This window comes from Nomascus leucogenys, chromosome 22a (assembly GCF_006542625.1).
Source record: "Nomascus leucogenys isolate Asia chromosome 22a, Asia_NLE_v1, whole genome shotgun sequence".
NCBI classification, from domain to species: Eukaryota; Metazoa; Chordata; class Mammalia; order Primates; family Hylobatidae; genus Nomascus; species Nomascus leucogenys.
In genome coordinates, this window is record NC_044402.1 from 133,060,598 (window position 1) to 133,079,503 (window position 18,906).

Below are 18,906 nucleotides of genomic sequence, written 5' to 3' on the forward strand. Positions count from 1 at the left end.
TCAAGCTGTGCTGAGCTAATGCCCTGTCTGCCAAGATTTTGGAGGTCATAGATAAAAAGATACCCTGCAAGATGGATAGACACTCTGGTGAATAGAGTCCTTCCCAACTTCACCAAATTCACTTACCAGAATCATCCGCAGACAGTATTTTCAGAGCATTCCTGAAGTAGAGGTATTGTCACGGTGAGGTGCGGTGGTAACTGGGGAAACGGGTCCTTAGCATGGTGTGCTGGTGACTGTGGAACAGCTGGCTCTCCAGGGGGAAAGAGCCCTGGGTCATAGCATTTGCTGATAAATATTCCCACCAGTTCACCTCACATGAATTGGGGAGCCTGGGCAGCGCGGACGGGCACTACCCTACCCCAGGTGGTAACTCAATCCCAGGAGAGCTGCGTGGCCCTGCCCATGAGACTCCAGAGGACTCCAGAAGAATCCCACTGCCAGATCAGGGTCACAGAACAATGCCGGACAGGCAGAGCGGGCACCGTGCAGGGCCAGGGGGTCTGGGAGAGCGTCAGAAGCTGCTAGGGCCTGTCCTCCCGGAACTGGGCCACTGTGGGCCTTTCATCTCCCGCCTCCCTTTCTGCGCCACTCCTGCGGCTGCCTGCCTCTGCCCCTTCCCACCCCACCACCCCCAGTGCGGCAATTACGGCGCTAATTAGGCTGCTTTGATCATCTTTAGAAATGGCCACATTGGGGAGGGACTCTGCCAAGCAATTAGGGGCAGAGGGGTGGGGAGCTCCAGGGCTTCCTCAGGGGGTGGGGCTGCTGAGAAACCCCAGACACCCCCTGCCCTCCTCCCTCCAGGAGTGTCTGCCCTGTCATAGCTGTAAGCTCCTCAGGGGGTAGAGGCAGATGGGGATCCCCCCCCATCCCAGCCCTGGAGCCAGGGCCCGCCCCCACCCAGCAGCCCCCCTCTGCCTGGCCTGCAGCCCAACCGTCAGCTCTTCTTCCCTGTCTTGGCCCTTTGATGGAGCCGCAGAAACAAGGGCTCCTTTGACAGAAGGGGGGCTCAGAGCTGGGATGATGAGACTTCAAAGGTGAAGGTCAAGCCCACTTACCCCACTCCTCCCCCAATCTTGGCCACCCTCCCGTGCACCCCTCCCCCAGGCTGTCCTCTATAAAGACCCCGCAGCCCCATTCCCCTGTGGGCTCCTAGGAGTTAAGGGCCAGGTGAGGGCTGACCAGGGAGGCGGGTAATTTTGATGTAAGAGAACGGGGTCAGATGATTTGAGGGACAAGAATTCAGTGCCTGGGGGCCGAAAGGCAGCAGAAGGCAGGCACCAAAGGATAGGCGCCCGGAAGGTGGACTCCGAGGAGGAGAGAGGACGGGGGTCTCTCACCCCAGCTCCTGGTCACCATGCTGCTGGCTGTGCTGCTGCTGCTACCCCTCCCAAGCTCATGGTTTGCCCACGGGCACCCACTGTACACGCGCCTGCCCCCCAGCACCCTGCAAGGTAAGTCCAGGCTGGTCTGAGAGCCGCGGAGTCAGGAGGAACGTAGAGGAAGTGGGACCCTGGGCGGGCGGGGACAGAAGAGCTTGTCACCCCCACTCATAAGGACCTTTGGCCCCTTCTGCCCACTCTGCTGCGAGAAGGGGCCAAGAACTGAGATCTAGGTGGGAGAGGAGGGGTGTGGCGGGAAAGGGAAGGGGAGCTGTTAAGCATGCCGAAAGGAACGGAGAGAAGGCCCCATGAAGCAGAGAGAAACGGCCCGGGGCAGCACCACGCCCTTGGCTGTCCCTGCCGAAGGTGGGCCACTCAAACACAGCTACTTTCAGTCAATAAAGCTGAGTTCTGCCATGTCTGTATCTTTGGGGTGATGTCTTTAAAAAAAAATTGTTAAGGAAAAGCACCTTTCAAAGATTCCAGTCCAGCTCGGTTGAATTAGGGAGACATCTTGGGCTTAAAACCTGGGACCACGGGCTCTTAGTGCTGGGCCCAGCGTCCCCAGGGCTCACTCGCCTTCTCGTTGTATCCCAGGCTCATGGGGCTCCGGAGGCAGGGCTCAGGGCTGGGGCCAGGAGGATGAGGCTGAGGCTCTTCCCCAACCGCGCATGATTGTGTGCCCCCTGTCCCAGCAGTTCTGTCGGCCCAGGGGACTCAGGCGTTGCAGGCAGCCCAGAGGAGTGCCCAGTGGGCAATAAACCGAGTGGCGATGGAGATCCAGCACAGATCGCACGAGTGCCGAGGTGCCCACCCTGCCCCCCCGTGCCCCAGTGAGCTTGCTGCCTACCCTGGGCCCATTCTGCTGCCCCTGTCCCTTCCCTTCAGTCTTCACTCCCCTCTTGGGGACAGAGACTGAGTTGGGCTGCAACCCAGACTACGTTTGTGAAGGTTTGTCTCTCCAGGTGGAAAGGACACGCTAGGCTTGGGGCATGGCCTGTGCAAAGGCAGGGAGGCGGAAACACTCTGGGCTCCTGTGGTGACCAGGAGAAGTTCATGGTTGCTGAAATAGAACCTGTGTGGGCTGGAGGGTTGAGCGCAAAAGGAGAGATGGGGAGAGAGAGGCTCGGCCCAGCCTGGGGTGAGGACAGGCAAGAGGGCGGCAGTGAGACTCAAAGGTCTGTTTCTCCGCAGGATCTGGGCGCCCCAGGCCTCAAGCTCCCCTCCAGGACCCACCTGAGCCAGGTGAGGCTGAAAAGGCTCCAGGAAGCAGGCCTGAGAGCCGGGTGGGCCTCGAAGGCGAGGATGGCCAGAACATGTCCCTCGTGACACCCCTTACCCCTTTCTAGGGCCGTGCGGCGAGAGGCGCCCGAGCACTGCCAACGTGACGCGGGCCCACGGCCGCATCGTGGGGGGCAGCGCGGCGCCGCCCGGGGCCTGGCCCTGGCTGGTGAGGCTGCAGCTCGGCGGGCAGCCTCTGTGCGGCGGCGTCCTGGTAGCGGCGTCCTGGGTGCTCACGGCAGCGCACTGCTTTGTAGGGTAAGTAGGACCCCCAGGCCCTGCCCAGCTGGGGTCCCCGGCGCTGGGCCCCGCACCTGCCGGGTTGTCGGGCGGGCAACGCGCGGGAAAAGGTGGTCTCTGTTGCCCCCTGGCGGCAGTCGGCCCCGGGCTTCCCCGTCTCAAGGCGCCGCGCCGCCCCGCCAGGATGCCAGCCCGGAGGGGGTGGCACCGCCGGGCGCGTTCGCCCCCTCTGGGACGGGACCCCACCCCGGCCCGCCCTCCCTGCACCCAGGTGGAGAAAGCCCGGCATGCGGGCGGAGGGGCAGGGTCTCCGAGGGGCCTGCTGCGTGTGCCCCTGTCCTTCCTGCGTCTCAGCTGCCGCTCGACCCGCAGCGCCCCGAATGAGCTTCTGTGGACTGTGACGCTGGCCGAGGGGCCCCGGGGGGAGCAAGCGGAAGAGGTGCCAGTGAACCGCATCCTGCCCCACCCCAAGGTGAGAAGGCAGTCCCCAGGCCCCCAAGGCTGGCCACCGCACCCCCACCCGTGCCTCCTTGACCCTGCGCCGCCTCCCCCTCCTCAGTTTGACCCGCGGACCTTCCACAACGACCTGGCTCTGGTGCAGCTGTGGACGCCGGTGAGCCCGGGGGGACCGGCGCGCCCCGTGTGCCTGCCCCAAGAGCCCCAGGAGCCCCCTGCCGGAACCGCCTGCGCCATCGCGGGCTGGGGGGCCCTCTTCGAAGGTACTGGGCGTGGGTGAGCCGGCGCGTGGTGGGAAGAATTGGGGGTCCGAGGTAATAGAGTGTGGGGAGGCCGGGTTGCCTTGGAAAAATGCTGCCTGCTCTTTCAAAGGGGGAGGAATCAAGGGGGGTGGTGGGAAGGGGACCCTCAAGGCGGTACTCTTGCCCTCCAAACCTGAGCCTTCCACCCCTTCCCTGCAGACGGGCCTGAGGCTGAAGCAGTGAGAGAGGCCCGTGTTCCCCTGCTCAGCACCGACACCTGCCGAAGGGCCCTGGGGCCCGGACTGCGCCCCAGCACCATGCTTTGCGCCGGGTACCTGGCGGGGGGCGTTGACTCGTGCCAGGTATGAACCCAGTCTGATGAGAAAAGGCCGGCTGAGCCTCCCCAGGGCCACTACGGCCTCTTTTCCTTCCACGTCTGGCTGTCACTCGACTTCTCTGAGCCTCTCTGTCCTCATCCCTAAAATGGACACAGGTGGCAAGCTCACACCTGCCAGGCGTAAGGCAGGCGTCATAGGGGGCAGATGAATGCAGCGTTCTCTCTCTTGGCCCTGCAGGGTGACTCGGGAGGCCCCCTGACTTGTTCTGAACCTGGCCCCCGCCCTAGAGAGGTCCTGTTCGGAGTCACCTCCTGGGGGGACGGCTGCGGGGAGCCAGGAAAGCCCGGGGTCTACACCCGCGTGGCGGTGTTCAAGGACTGGCTCCAGGAGCAGATGAGCGGTGAGCGCCCTCTTTTCCAATGCCCCGTCCCCAGTGTCCCAACGGACAACCGTGGGACAAGCCCGTTTCCATGCGGGCCCATGCCCATTCCCAGCTCCCTTCTGCCTCGGGAAAGCCTGTCTCCTTCCAGGGAAGCAGTGCGGGGGCTAGGGCCCCAAACAGAGGGTGAGCTGACCCCTGTCCCGCCCGCAGCAGCCTCCTCCAGCCGCGAGCCCAGCTGCAGGGAGCTTCTGGCCTGGGACCCCCCGCAGGAGCTGCAGGCAGAAGCAGCCCGGCTCTGCGCCTTCTACGCCCGCCTGTGCCCCGGGTCCCAGGGCGCCTGTGCGCGCCTGGCGCACCAGCAGTGCCTGCAGCGCCGGCGGCGATGCGGTCAGTTCTGTTCACCGGGACCCGGACGGGGGGCGGAGGGGAAGGGGCCTGGCCAGCCTCTGACCGCCGCTCCGACTCCTGTCCGGTCTGCAGAGCTGCGCTCGCTGGCGCACACGCTGCTGGGCCTGCTGCGGAACGCCCAGGAGCTGCTCGGCCCGCGTCCGGGGCTGCGGCGCCTGTCCCCCGCCCTGGCTCGCCCCGCTCCAGCGCTCCGGGAGTCTCCGCTGCACCCCGCCCGCGAGCTGCGGCTTCACTCAGGTACCCCGCGCCCTCCAGCCCAGCCCAGCCCAGCCCTGGCCTTGCCCCACCCGCGCGGCAGAGCCACTTTCTCCGCCGAGGCGGTCCCCTAACCCTGTGCCTCCCCAGGATCGCGGGCTGCAGCCACTCGGTTCCCGAAGCGGAGGCCGGAGGCGCGCGGAGAAGCCAATGGTAATGACGCCCCCTGCCGACCTTCGGGAGGGGATAGGCTGAGGGCCTGGACGAGGTCGGAAGCGCTTCTGCGGCAACTCTGGGAAGTGCTTACCCCGTGGGGCAACAGGGTGGAGTCGCTCTCCCCTCCCCGCCATAGAGCGTATGACTCTTTTATAGTACTTGTGGTTTTGGCTCTCATCAGTGTCAAACAGAGATGCTTTGCCTGGTATTACTGCTTAATCTCTCCGAGCCTCAGTTTTCCCATTTATAGCATAAAAGGATAAGTGTGTCCCCGGGGAGGCCATCCTGAGGTGCTGGTGGGAGTGCCACCCCCAGTTCCATACCGCAACTCTTCATTATTCCCGGGGCCTCTCCTCTTCCTCCAGGCTGCCCTGGGCTGGAGCCCCTGCGACAGAAGTTGGCTGCCCTGCAGGGGGCCCATGCCTGGATCCTGCAGGTCCCCTCGGAGCACCTGGCCATGAACTTTCATGAGGTAGGTCCCCAGGCTTCCAGACTCCTTCACGGTAGCCTGGAAAGGCTGAGACCCAGCCCAGGGAAGATGCAGAGGGCCCAGCCCCAATACCCTCCCAGCAGCTTGGGGTTGCCTCTGCCCCAGCTCTGGGGGGAGGTAGAGGGTCCGAGGGGAAGGGAGTGGGGCCTGCAGAGTGTGAGCCAGGCCATTGGGGGGGTGGTGGGGAGAGTGAGTAGAGGGGTGGGTGGGAGTGTCCACGTGAGCGGGAAATGAGCAGGGTTTCCGGGAGAAAGGGAGGAGCATGGGTCTAGGTGAGAGTTTCTGGGGCCCAGGGGGAGAGGGGGTGACCTCTGGGATTTCAAGTCAGGAGTGAGTTTCTGCGCCCCTGATCCCCGCTCCTCCCTCTGTAGGTCCTGGCAGATCTGGGCTCCAAGACACTGACTGGGCTCTTCAGAGCCTGGGTGCGGGCAGGCTTGGGGGGTCGGCATGTGGCCTTCAGCGGCCTGGTGGGCCTGGAGCCGGCCACACTGGCCCGCAGCCTCCCCCGGCTGCTGGTGCAGGCCCTGCAGGCCTTCCGCGTGGCTGCCCTGGCAGAAGGGGAGCCCGAGGGACCCTGGATGGATGTAGGGCAGGGGCCCGGGCTGGAAAGGAAGGGGCACCACCCACTCAACCCTCAGGTACCCCCCTCCAGGCAATCCTGAGCCATGTCTGGGCCCCCAGCCCCTGGGGAGGACCCACTGCTCCCAGGAGCTGAGAGGGGTTCGGGAGCATAATGACAAACTATCGCTGCCACAGTGGCTGGGTGTGTGCGGGTGGGATGGGGTGGGGGTCCTGGGCCCCCCGTGTCCTCCCAGGTTTACAATCAGAGAATCACAGCTGCTTTAATAAATGTTATTTATAATACACGGAAACAACTCTGGAGCTTTCTTGGGATGGGACCTCGTGGGTGGACACAGTCTCAGGGGTGGGGCCCAGGCAGGGCTGCCTCCGGAAGCAGTTGGCAAGGGTAACAGAGGCTGGAAAGGAGCTGTGAGGCCCCCATCTGAGCCTATCTCCTGCCTCCTGAGAAGCAGCAGCAGCTGGCCTGCCTGTTGCCCCGCCCCTGTGCATGGCTGCCCAGCGCTGGCCCCAGTGCCCAGCGTCTCCGCCCAGCGCCCCCCACCGGCCCGCCCCCCAAACCCCCCCGCCTCCAAGCTGCGGGGAGTCCCAGCCTGGGATCTTTGCCTCATGTCCTTGGGCTCCTGCCCTGGCTTGCCCGTCCCCCACCGCCATGAGGTGTCAGATTGTGTTTCCGGCTGCCTCTTCCCGTTGACCCCCTCCTCCCCCAACACCTGTCCCCTCTCCTGCCCACCCTCATTCCACAGCCCAGTAGACGGGAGGGGCAGATGCACATCCCAGTCAGAGGGATGGGATGGAGGGGCCAGTGCTGACACTGGGGCTGCTGGCTGCCCTGGCGGTGTGTGGTAAGGGAAGAGATCCTCCCCACCCTGGGGTCCCCCGTGATGCCCACCCAGGCCCCACACCGCATGGCTCCTCACTCACTCCATTCCCACTCTGCCATCTCTCCCTGTGGGGGGCCGCCTTCTGGGGTCCCCACTCCCAGGGAGTGGTTGGATTCCCCCCTGCTCATCCCAACCTCATGGTCCAGCAGGACCTCAGGGCAGCTTCCTTCCTGAGTCCCCTGCCCAGGGCCCCATTCAGTCCTTGTCCCTGACCCTCCCCAGGCAGCTGGGGGCTGAACGAGGAGGAGCGGCTGATCCGGCACCTGTTTCAAGAGAAGGGCTACAACAAGGAGCTCCGGCCCGTGGCACACAAAGAGGAGAGTGTGGACGTTTCCCTGGCCCTCACACTCTCCAACCTCATCTCCCTGGTGAGAGGCCCTCCAGTGCTGGGTTGGGAGGGAGGGCAGGGATGGCTTTCCAGGACCAGGATAGCCATGGAGGAAGCTACAAGCCCCCACCTGGCCTATGGCCGCTCCCTTCCTGGGAAACGTGCTGCGGCTGCTCTGTGCCCTGAGAGGCTGCTGTCCTGCCCCTCCAGTGTCAGCTCTGGGGAGTCCCCCATCCACACCCATAGCATGCCCCATCTGTGACACACTTCAGAGGCCACCGGTCCTCTCTGCTCCCTGGCTGCCCACCCACTCCTGACTGCAAGTGATCAGGGCCCAGATGCCACAGTTTCCCTGGGTGCCAGTTGAGAGTGGGTGAATGTAGGCCGGGTGTGGTGGCTCATGCCTGTAATCCCAGCACTTTGGGAGGCCGAGGTGGGCGGATCACCTGAGGTCAGGAGTTTGAGACCAGCCTGGCCGACATAGTAAAACCTGATCTCTACTAAAAATACAAAAATTAGCCGGGTGTGATGGTGTGTGCCCTTAATCCCAGCTACTAGGAAGGCTGAGGCAGGAGAATCACTTGAACCCAGGAGGCAGAGGTTGCAGGTTGCAGTGAGCTGAGATCGTGCCACTGCACTCCATTCTGGGCAATTGAGCAAGACTCCAGAAAAAAAAAAAAAAAGAGAGAGAGAGTGGGTGAATGTGTGCGGATAAAAGAATGATATGGCCCTGAAGGATGGCCCTACCGTCTAATTACAGAAGGAAGTTGAGGAGACCCTCACTACCAACGTGTGGATAGAGCACGTAAGAATGCCCCTCCCAGCCAGGCGCAGTGGCTCACGCCTGTAATCCCAGCACTTTGGAAGGCCGAGGGGGGGTGGATCACGAGGTCAGGAGATCGAGACCATCTTGGCTAACACGGTGAAACCCCGTCTCTACTAAAAATACAAAAAATTAGCCGGGTGTGGTGGCAGGTACCTGTAGTTCCAGCTACTCGGGAAGCTGAGGCAGGAGAATGGTGTGACTCCCGGGAGGCGGAGCCTGCAGCGAGCCAAGATTGCGCCACTGCACTCCAGCCTGGGCCACAGAACAAGACTCAAAAAAAAAAAAAAAAAAAAAGAGAATGCCTCTCCCAGAGCCGGCGGGGTGGGGGTGGGGTGGATGCAGGGCTCCAGGTTGCTTCCGCTTGGAGATCCCGTCTGCCTTGGACCCTGTCCTCCAGGAGGGGTTGGTGCCTCCCTACAGGGAAGCCCCAGGCCCAACTGTCCTTCCCCCACCTACTGCCTTCACCAGCCCTGATGTCACCATCAAGTGGATTAGGATTCCCATATTGGAAAATTGCCACTTTATCTTGATGTTTATTAGAAAACATTCTCCTCCTCCCTGTCAAAAGTCCACAATACAGACACAAATCTTCTGTGCTCACAGTAGAAATAATGCTCCCTTAGTTGTGCAGTGAGCATCCTGCACAGCTGTCCATGACAGACCTGAATCCACACTCTGTACCTGCCTTCCCCAAACCTCTTTTGTCACAGCTCTCAGACCCCGTTCAGTCTTCTCTCAGGGAAGTGGGGGGAGCCAGGAGCCTGGATGGCTGCAGAGTGCACCGCTGACATGCCTTTGGGATTCCAGGGCTGGACAGACAACCGGCTGAAGTGGAATGCTGAAGAATTTGGAAACATCAGTGTCCTGCGCCTCCCCCCGGACATGGTGTGGCTCCCAGAGATTGTGCTGGAGAACAAGTTGAGCCAAGCCCTCCCTGACCTCCCCTCTGTCACCCTGCCTCCTTTCCTTAAGCCTCCTCTGCCTCCCCCAACTCTGCCAGTCCTGAGTGGCCAGAGCTCACTATGGTTCTTGTCCCTGTCCCCCAGCAATGACGGCTCCTTCCAGATTTCCTACTCCTGCAACGTGCTTGTCTATGACTACGGCTTCGTGTACTGGCTGCCACCTGCCATCTTCCGCTCCTCCTGCCCCATCTCTGTCACCTATTTCCCCTTCGACTGGCAGAACTGCTCCCTCAAGTTCAGGTGTGCCCCTTTCTCCAGCCACCCCTCACCCCAAAGCACCCTGCCAGGGGCCAAAGAAGGTGACTGAAGCGCCCTCAGACAGAGGCCCCTGCCCTGTCTGGATTAGTGCTGCCCTCCCCACAATGGTCCTCCCTTACCAGCCCTTCCCCACTCTGCGGCCCCAGCCAGTGGCCAAGTGTCACTCTCTGCCCATTTTCCTCCCCAGTTCCCTCAAGTACACGGCCAAAGAGATCACCCTGAGCCTGAAACAGGACGCCGAAGAGAACCGCACCTACCCCGTGGAGTGGATCATCATTGATCCTGAAGGCTTCACAGGTGCTGGGAGCAGCTGCCAGTGGGTGGGCAGGTCCCTCAGACACACACATACAGACACACTGGCACTGCCCACCCCAGAGATACACACGTGCACACACACACACCTAGGACACGGATACACAGCTACTCATACACGCAGCTAGACACAGAAGGGCAGACACATGCCCGCCCACAGAGAAGCACACAGACACTCACGCTTCCTGAATGCAAAGCTATCCCAAAGGCAGAGAGAGAAGGTGCCAGGGCCCTCCCCCGGCCCCTGCCCAGGCCCTGAAGTCATGCTTCTCCCACATGAGATGCCCATGGCTGACAGGGGTTTAGTCTTTCCTGTGCCTGGTGAGCCCAGGGGTGTGGTTGGCATGAGGACTGTGTCATCCTGATGGGGGTGTCTGCCACCCCTCCTGACATCCTCATCCCCGATCTGTACCCAGGCTCGGATCCTGCATGGAGCCTACCACTCGCCCCGTCCATCAGAAGGGACCCTGTCTCACTGTCTCAGGCTGGCACATCATGGCAGGGATAGTTTTACTGTCACTGGCTCATTATCCCCAAGGCCCAGGCCGAGAAGGAGTGGCTCAATTAATGTCCAGGAGGGTTTTCTTTGTTACTCAGGAAGACAGGCTCAATGTCTGAGAGCATTTGTTTGACTTGGTGTCTTTAATCTGCAATACCTATTTTTGGCTGCTGTATCTTTTGAGCCAAAAGATACTCCTTATTTGAGTCCTGTATGGCCTCAGCTTCTATTTTTTCCAAAAAGATAGAAAAGAAATCAGTCACAGAGGAAGATTTCCCCTCACAGATGGAAACTTCCATCCCGACCCCCCAGAGAATGACACCCACCATCGGGACCCCGTAGACAGCCCGTCCGCATCTCTGGACTGGCTTGCCTTGCCCAGCCCCTCATTCTGTCCCCAGGACCTGCCTAGCCCCCTTGGCCTGGCCTGACCCTAAGGTGTCCATGTGCCGCCCTCAGAGAACGGGGAGTGGGAGATAGTCCACCAGCCGGCCAGGGTCAACGTGGACCCCAGAGCCCCTCTGGACAGCCCCAGCCGCCAGGACGTCACCTTCTACCTCATCATCCGCCGCAAGCCCCTCTTCTACATCATCAACATCCTGGTGCCCTGCGTGCTCATCTCCTTCATGGTCAACCTGGTCTTCTACCTACCGGCCGACAGTGAGCCTCCAGGCCCCGTCCCCTGCTCCCCCTCCTCAAGCCCACCTGAGCATGGCCAGCCCCAGCCCCGCCCCCTCACTTCCTCCTGGGAGCCACCTGGGGTCTCTGTTCCTGGAGCTCCCTGCCTGTGTCCAGGTGTGAGGGCCAGGCGGCCACCCAGAGGGAGGGCCGTATGACTCTGGGCAATATCCCCAAATGGACAGGGCAGGACATCTCCAAGATGCTACTTCCCACAGACTCTCAGAAGAACTGCTAAACTGTCCCTCTGTCAGGGCAGAGACCAAGTCCCTCATGGTCACCAGTATGTGACCGTGGGCCTGGCACACCAGGAGGCCCTCAACTGTTGAACCAGTGGGCCAATAACAGGGTCTCTAGGACAGTAGGGTGTGAGGCAGGAAACCCGTCTATGCTCACCTGACTCTATGAGGCGGTGGTTTACAAGTTCAGAATGTTTACTATGAGCAGGGCATAGTGAGTCCCAGGGTCAAAGGCCACCCAGCCCCTGCCCCTGGCAGGACTTGAGGAGGGAGAAGGGGGGCACCTTCCATCTGCAGTGGGGTTGGGAGGGCTCCTAGAAGAGGTAGAGCTTGAATGGACTTGAGCAGGATTGGGTGGGGCTACCCCAGGCGGGGGGAGCAATGCCAATAAGGAGGGCGCCAGGCAGGGGCTGAGGGGACCTCAGCAGGGGAGCCCCCCTTCCTGCCCTTGCCATCACGTGCAGGAACTCAGGTGGGAAGAGCAAGACAGCACTGGGTTAGGGTCTCTGAGTGAGGGGCTGGGAGTTGGGGTGTTGTCCTGGTGCTACGAGGACAACTTGGTGCTTTCTAAGCAGGGAGTAACGCGCCCAGGTCTGTGCTCCAGTAGGGTTCAGTGGCGTGGGTGGGTTGTGACAGCTGATTTTCATGAGCATTTACCCAGTGCCAGGCAGAGTGATGTGTGTTAAACACACTCTCTCACCACATTTAACAGTTGAGAAAACTGGTGCACAGAAAGGTTGGGCTACTTGCCCAAGGTCACCCAGCTAGTAAGTGGCAGAGCTGAGATTTGCACCCAGGCACTCTAGCTCCATAACTCGTAATTTTCATCAGGGTACCATGGTACTACAGAGGTGCCAGGGGCCACAGCGGGACCGTCTAGGACCGGTGCCCCAAGGTCACAGCTAAGTCTGGCTTCCCCAGGTGGCGAGAAGACATCAGTGGCCATCTCGGTGCTCCTGGCTCAGTCTGTCTTCCTGCTGCTCATCTCCAAGCGTCTGCCCGCCACATCCATGGCCATCCCTCTTATCGGCAAGTGAGTGACGCCCAAGCCCGGCCCCACCCTGCTTGCCCAGCCCAGCCCTGGGGGCTCCAAGCTGAGTGTTTGCGCACAGGTTCCTGCTCTTCGGCATGGTGCTGGTCACCATGGTTGTGGTGATCTGTGTCATCGTGCTCAACATCCACTTCCGAACACCCAGCACCCATGTGCTGTCTGAGGGGGTCAAGAAGGTGAGTACCTGGCCCGGTGCAAAGGCTCACCACTGTAATCCTGGCACTTCAGGAGGCTGAGGCGGGGGAATCTCTTGAGCCCAGGAGTTGGGACCAGCCTGGGCAACATAGAGACACCCCTGTCTCTACAAACAATCAAAAAAATTAGCCAGGTGTGGTGGCACATGCTTGTAGTCCCAGCTACTCAAGAGGCTGGGGTGGATCACTTGAGCCTGGGAGGTCAAAGTTGCAGTGAGCTGTGATCGCGCCAGGGCACTCCAGCCTGGGCAACAGAATGAGACCTTGTCTCAAAGAAAAAAAAAAAAAAAAAAGCACTCTCAATAGCCAAAAGCTGGAGATTGAACCAGGTACAGTAGCTCACACCTGGAGTCTCAGCTACTCAGGAGGCTGAGGTGGGAGGATCCCTGGAACCCAGGAGTTGGAGGTTGCAATGTGCTATGATCACATCACTGCACCCCAGTCTGGGCAACAGATTGAGACCCCAATCTCTAAAAAAAAAAAAAAAAAAAAAAAAAAAAAAGCAGGAGCCGGGCGTGGTAGCTCACGCCTATAATCCCAGCACTTTGGGAGGCTGAGGCGGGTGGATCACCTGAGGTCAGGAGTTCGAGACCAGCCTGGCCAACATGGTGAAACCCCATCTCTACTAAAAATACAAAAATTAGCCGGGCGTGATAGTGTGCGCTTGTAATCCCAGCTACTCAGGGGGCTGAGGTACGAGAATCGCTTGAACCTGGGAGGTGGAGGTTGCAGTGAGCCGAGATCCTACCACTGCACTCCAGCCTGGGCGACGAGAGACAAGGGCGAAACTCTGTCTCCAAAAAAAAAAAAAATCCGGAAGTTGTCCAAAGGCCATCTGTAGAATGGGTAAAGACACCGGACATATACCCCCATGGGAGTGCTGCTCAGCAGTGTGGAAGCACCTGTGGCTGCTGCACCCCTGCACGCGTGAACCTCCTGGCACAGTGTTCTGTGAAGGAAACCAGACACAGCAGCACATGCTGCAGGCCTCACTTTGTAAGAAGTTCAAGAATAGGCCAAATCAATCTTTGGTGACAGAAGTCAGAATGGTGGCTATCTCTGGGGCTGGGAGGGAACTGAGCGGGGGCAGGTGTGAGGGAGATTTTTGGGGATCATGTTCACTGTCTCATCACTGGTGATTTACCCAGTGGAATGCATCTGTAAACATTCATCTAGCAATATACTTAAGATGTGCTCATTCCACTGCATGCTGCAACTCAGAAGGAAGAAGGGGAGGACTGAGTGCAGGGTACTCAGGAGGGGGCTGCCCTTGCCTCTCAGCTACTGCAGGGCCAGCTGGCTGTTCTGGGACAGCTGAAGGCAGTTTAGCAACTTTTTTTTTTTTTTTTTTTTGAGATGGAGTCTCCCTCGGTCGCCCAGGCTGGAGTGCAGTGGTTCGATCTCAGCTCACTGCAACCTCTGCCTCCTAGGTTCAAGTGATTTTCATGCCTCAGCCTCCTAAGTAGCTGGGATTACAGGCGCCCCCGACCATGGCTAATTTTTGTATTTTTAGTAGAAACGAGTTTCACCATGTTGGCCATGCTGGTCTCGAACTCCTGACCTCAAGTGATCCACCCGCCTTGGCTTCTCAAAGAGCTGGGACTATAGGCGTGAGCCACTGTGCCCGGCCTTAGCAACTCTTTTTGTCTTTCAGCATTTGATGGGGGAGACTCTAGCATTTGGAGCATTTACCTTGGTTTTTGGTCTTTAACTAATCATTTTTAGTGAATGGATTCTGCTCCGTACCATGGGTGATGTGGGAGAGCTGGAAGCAACCTACATGTGCATCAGTAGGAGATCAGGGAATCAATGACAGAGTCAGACGGGGGAGCACTTTGTGGCAGCCAGGAATGAAGTCACAGATGTTAGGATGTGTAAAGGTCACCCCATGCTTGTAAAATGGCCTTTCTTGGCCGGGCGCGGTGCCTCACGCCTGTAATCCCAGCACTTTGGGAGGCCAAGTCAGGCGGATCACAAGGTCAGGAAAGCAAGACCATCCCGGCCAACATGGTGAAACCCCATCTCTACTAAAAACACAAAAATTAGCTGGGCATGGTGGCACGTGCCTGTAGTCCCAACTACTTGGGAGGCTGAGGCAGGAGAATCACTTGAACCCGGGAGGTAGAGGTTGCAGTGAGCCGAGATCGCGCCACTGCACTCCAGCCTGGTGACAGAGTGAGACTCCGTCTCAAAAACAAGAAACAAAAAACAACACCTTTCTTGTGGCCCCTTGACATGGCCCCAGCTCTTCCTGGAGACCCTGCCGGAGCTCCTGCACATGTCCCGCCCAGCAGAGGATGGACCCAGCCCTGGGGCCCTGGTGCGGAGAAGCAGCTCCCTGGGATACATCTCCAAGGCCGAGGAGTACTTCTTGCTCAAGTCCCGCAGTGACCTCATGTTCGAGAAGCAGTCAGAGCGGCACGGGCTGGCCAGGCGCCTCACCACTGCACGTGGGTCCCTGCTGGTCTTGGTTTTCAGCCCATCTGTGGGAGATGGGTGGGGGCAGGCCTCACACCCACTCTGGCCCCTTGTCCGTAGGCCAGCCCCCAGCAAGCTCAGAGCAGGCCCAGCAGGAACTCTTCAATGAGCTGAAGCCAGCTGTGGACGGGGCAAACTTCATTGTTAACCACATGAGGGACCAGAACAATTACAATGAGGTAAGGAACCACAGGATTGCCATGTACAGGTGTTCAAGTAGGGCACTGATAAAGTGTATTCTATCTTAAGAGGGCAGGGTTCCCCTTAGAGGCACACACCAGCTTAGATGAGGGAGTTAATGTGATACAGATTCCAGGCCCCCCCAGGGAGAGAGAACTCCTGCCTGGCACCCTATAGCAGCACTGGGGCCAGGCACACACACGTAGGCAAACAGCTCCACCCTGTCCAGGCCACACTCTGAGCATCCCTTAGGGTCCCTTCTTTCTCCCAGCTGCCAATCATCTTCTGTCCCTACTCAGTTCCAAGCCTGATACTCCAGACAGAACCAGACATTTTAAAGGCAGCCATATATGGTTATTCAACATTATACGACTTCTAAAAATTCTCTCTTGAGAAAGGGCACCTTTTCCCAGTTCACATATGGGCTGGCAGCAGCCCTGACTTGCTGGGATGGGGGAGAAGAGAGCGGTTTATCCGCCTTCCTCAGTCCCTAGGAGAGACCCCTGGGCCTCAGTTCCTCTCTAGCCCCAGAGCCCTGTGCTACAGCAGAGAGGGAGGCTATGGTCTGTTCTCTGCCCCCTCAACAGAGTGATCAGCCCTGCCTGTGGCCAGAGGGGCCTGGGACCTTGCTGGGGACAAGCCGGCATTATCCTGCAAGCCCGAGGCAACCTCTGCAGGCACACTGAGCCGCCCCCTGCCTCCATGGCTGGGCCCCAGCTTAGGAGTGGGGCTTTGTGGCCTGAGGCCCTTCTCACCCCACTCTCTCTGCCCCTACCCACAGGAGAAAGACAGCTGGAACCGAGTGGCACGCACAGTGGACCGCCTCTGCCTGTTTGTGGTGACGCCTGTCATGGTGGTGGGCACAGCCTGGATCTTCCTGCAGGGCGTTTACAACCAGCCACCACCCCAGCCTTTTCCCGGGGACCCCTACTCCTATGACGTGCAGGACAAGCGCTTCATCTAGGGTGGGCCTGTGGGGGAGCCAGGAGACAGCAGGGTCTGAGAGAGGAGCCACGGTCCCTAATGAGACCCACTCCTAGCCCTGAGGCTCACGCCCCTCACACTGGGGAAGAGTCCAAGGAAGGGAGGGAGCAGCCACTCCTCAATGCTCAATGGCTCCCCTGAAATCAAGACAGGGGCCACCTGAGATGGTCTGAGGGTGGACGTCGGCTACAGCGGGTGGGCAGGACGATTTGGGGGGAGGCCTGAGGCTGGTTCAGAGTCCAGGGAGGAGGTCACTCAGGGTGGCCTCAGGGGGAGAGCTCTGATAGGGGTGAGACAGATAGGGCCCTTTCTCTGCTCCTCCTCCCCCAAGGTGTGGAGTAGAGCAGACAGGAATCTGCGCCTTCACTCTCTGGCCCCTCCAGCCTCCCTCTTCCCACCTACCCTTCAACCTTAGGCTTCTGAGGCCTCACCTGGGACTGAGGTTGAAGACACCTCCCTCCCTCCAGATCCCAGAGTATCCTTTCCTAACTCTTTCTGCCTTGACCACTCTGCCTAGGTCCCTTTGGGAAGTTGAGGACTGGAATGGAAAGGTCAGGATCGACATCCACAAAGACTTGGGGTCAGCCTGAGGTTGCACACAAAATCCTAGAGGGCCAGAACGCAGCACCTCTCCCCAAAGGGCCCCTGCCCCCCAGCACCTACTCCTCTCCAAAATAGGGTTGTCATGCATTATTTGGGGCATATGTATTCTAAAAAATCATTCGTTGTTTCTCTGAAATTTGTCCCACACTTTTATTTGCTAAATCTAGCAACCCTATCCCAAAGGCAGCCTCCACTCAATCCTATCCTGAGGGCCAAAGACCAAGGCTGCAGGAATTGGGAGACAAGGGTCTGTTTGTATGGCGGCCCACCTCCAAGATGGCCCCAGTGATGCCCAGTATTCACACCCTTGTGCAGTCCCCTCACTCTGTACCAGGGGAGGTCTGGGTAACCAATAGAATGAGGCAGAAGTGATGGTACCTCACTTCCCAGATTCGGTTAGGAAAGACACTGTGGCCTCTTTCTTGCTCATTAGCCCTCATTCTCACATCAGTTGGATCTCTCACTTTGGGGAAGCCAGCTGGCATGTTGAGGAGCCCTATGGAGAGGTCCACATGGCAAGGAACTAAGGCCTCCTGCCAACAGCCACATGAGTGAATGTGGAAATGAATCCTCTGCCCCAGTAGGGCCTTCGGATGAGATCACAGCCCAGTAGACATCTTATGTGCAGGCCCATGAAAGTCCCTAAGCCAGAACCACAAGCTAAGTGGCTCCTGGATTCCTGACCCCCAGAAACTGTGTGAGATAATAAATGTGTGTTGTTTTAAGTGACAAAGTTTTGGTGCCATTTGTTACACCAGCAATGTGACCTTGAGTAAGCCTCTCCTCATCTCTTACCTTCCATTTTCTAATCCGCAAAATGTGTGTCTAGTAAGGCCTAGTCATGGGGTGTTGTGAAAATTGAATTTCTAGTAGGAGCATTTTCATGTGACCTGCACATTTAATGGGTGGTGATTTAACCCATTTCCCTCAGGGGTGAATTGGTGACCTCACTAACTCAGATATACAGAAGGTGAGATTTTTAATGTTTAGATGTGACCAAGGAAAAAGAAAAACCATTTAAAACCAAAACTGACCCTAGTAACTTCTGCCTTCCAGCATGAACTAGTCACAAAATTCAAGGTACACATCTTTAATTTTCCTGTCTAAATAGGAAAGCCAGTTTGTTCTCACACCTGTCAGGTGAGCAGGAAGTCTGAGACTTCCCCAGGAATAGTCCATCAACTCAGGGAGGGTCCGTCTTGTGCACAGAGATGAGAGAGAGTCTAGGGCCCTCAGCCACAGTCTTTGCTTCTCTCTGCCTCATGGTGACGCTGCTGGCAGCAGGTCTTGGTTCAACCACCAGGTGAGTCCTCAGTTCTATTAGGCCGTGCTCAAGTGGCTGTGGACTTCCAGAGAAGACAACCCCAAAATGTTACACAAAACCGGGGGGGGGGTGCCTCTTGCACAGGGTCCCAGAGTCACCACAGTTTCCACCAGAGGGACCCGCTCCCCCAGCACGGTGGTGCTGTCAGGACTGGTCCACTCTGACTGACATGGAATTCCATCTTCTGTCCCCAGGAAGCCATGCTCACAGGCACAGCTTTTCAGGAAGCCAGAGAGTGTTCCTTACTCTCTCCAGACCAACAGGGCTACCTTCTCTCTGTCAATGGACAGCGAATCAGTAACACACTGGGCTGCAAGGAACAGAAAGCTCAAGGAATTGTAGCTTAAACACATAAGGTTTCCTTTTTCTCACATAATAATAATAGGGAGGCAGAGGTGATCATGTTGGCTCAGCTGTCTAACAAAGCTATCAGGGACCCAGGCATTTTGCCATCTGCCCAGCCCTGCCTCCATGGCAAGTTGGCTTCCGTCCTCAGACCTGTTGGCTCCAGTGTGTGAGCTGACAGCCACAGCTGCACACTTAGCAACTATGTTCAGGCAGAAAAGGGCCAGCCATTTCTGACCCCTTTCATCAAGAAGCAAAACTTTTCCATAGGCTGGGCACAGTGGCTCACGCCTGTAATCACAGCAGTTTGGGAGGCCGAGGCGGCTGGATCACCGGAGGTCAAGAGTTCAAGACCAGCCTGGCCAACATGGTGAAACCCCCTCTCTACTAAAAATACAAAAATTAGATGGGCGTGATGGCACCCGCCTGTAATCCCAGCTACTCAGGAGGCTGAGGCAAGAGAATCGCTTGAACCCAGGAGGCAGAGGTTGCAGCGAGCCGAGATCAAGCCATTGTACTCCAGCCTTGGGAACAAGAGTGAAACTCCAT

General features: G+C 58.6%; 2 protein-coding genes across 6 annotated transcripts; both read left to right on the top strand.

Annotated features, from left to right (window-relative positions):
• The first annotated feature begins 1,149 nt into the window (after nt 1–1,149).
• PRSS56 (serine protease 56) lies at nt 1,150–6,505 on the top strand. 2 transcript variants are annotated; one of them, XM_030803435.1, is made up of 13 exons: nt 1,150–1,457; nt 2,084–2,191; nt 2,580–2,630; nt 2,735–2,924; nt 3,279–3,378; nt 3,466–3,625; nt 3,824–3,966; nt 4,180–4,342; nt 4,538–4,711; nt 4,805–4,969; nt 5,078–5,140; nt 5,509–5,615; nt 6,005–6,505. In XM_030803435.1, the coding sequence occupies exons 1-13, from the start codon at nt 1,361–1,363 to the stop codon at nt 6,293–6,295; spliced, it is 1,812 nt and encodes a 603-aa protein (XP_030659295.1). In that variant the 5' UTR covers nt 1,150–1,360; the 3' UTR covers nt 6,296–6,505. The 2 variants fall into 2 exon arrangements, with proteins under 2 accessions (XP_030659295.1, XP_030659294.1); XM_030803434.1 differs by having other exon boundaries at nt 1,225–1,457; nt 4,535–4,711.
• A 444-nt stretch (nt 6,506–6,949) lies between these two features.
• Nucleotides 6,950–17,414, top strand: CHRND (cholinergic receptor nicotinic delta subunit). Of its 4 annotated transcripts, none has more exons than XM_030803180.1 (12): nt 6,950–7,057; nt 7,319–7,464; nt 8,185–8,229; nt 9,058–9,167; nt 9,297–9,452; nt 9,658–9,767; nt 10,741–10,941; nt 12,120–12,231; nt 12,311–12,425; nt 14,689–14,893; nt 14,982–15,100; nt 15,883–17,414. In XM_030803180.1, exons 1-12 carry the CDS (start codon nt 7,006–7,008, stop codon nt 16,063–16,065), a joined length of 1,554 nt encoding a protein of 517 aa, XP_030659040.1. In that variant the 5' UTR covers nt 6,950–7,005; the 3' UTR covers nt 16,066–17,414. The 4 variants fall into 4 exon arrangements, with proteins under 4 accessions (XP_030659040.1, XP_030659041.1, XP_003274794.2 ...); XM_030803181.1 differs by having other exon boundaries at nt 9,058–9,135; XM_003274746.4 differs by lacking the exon at nt 8,185–8,229.
• Nucleotides 17,415–18,906: the final 1,492 nt, after the last annotated feature.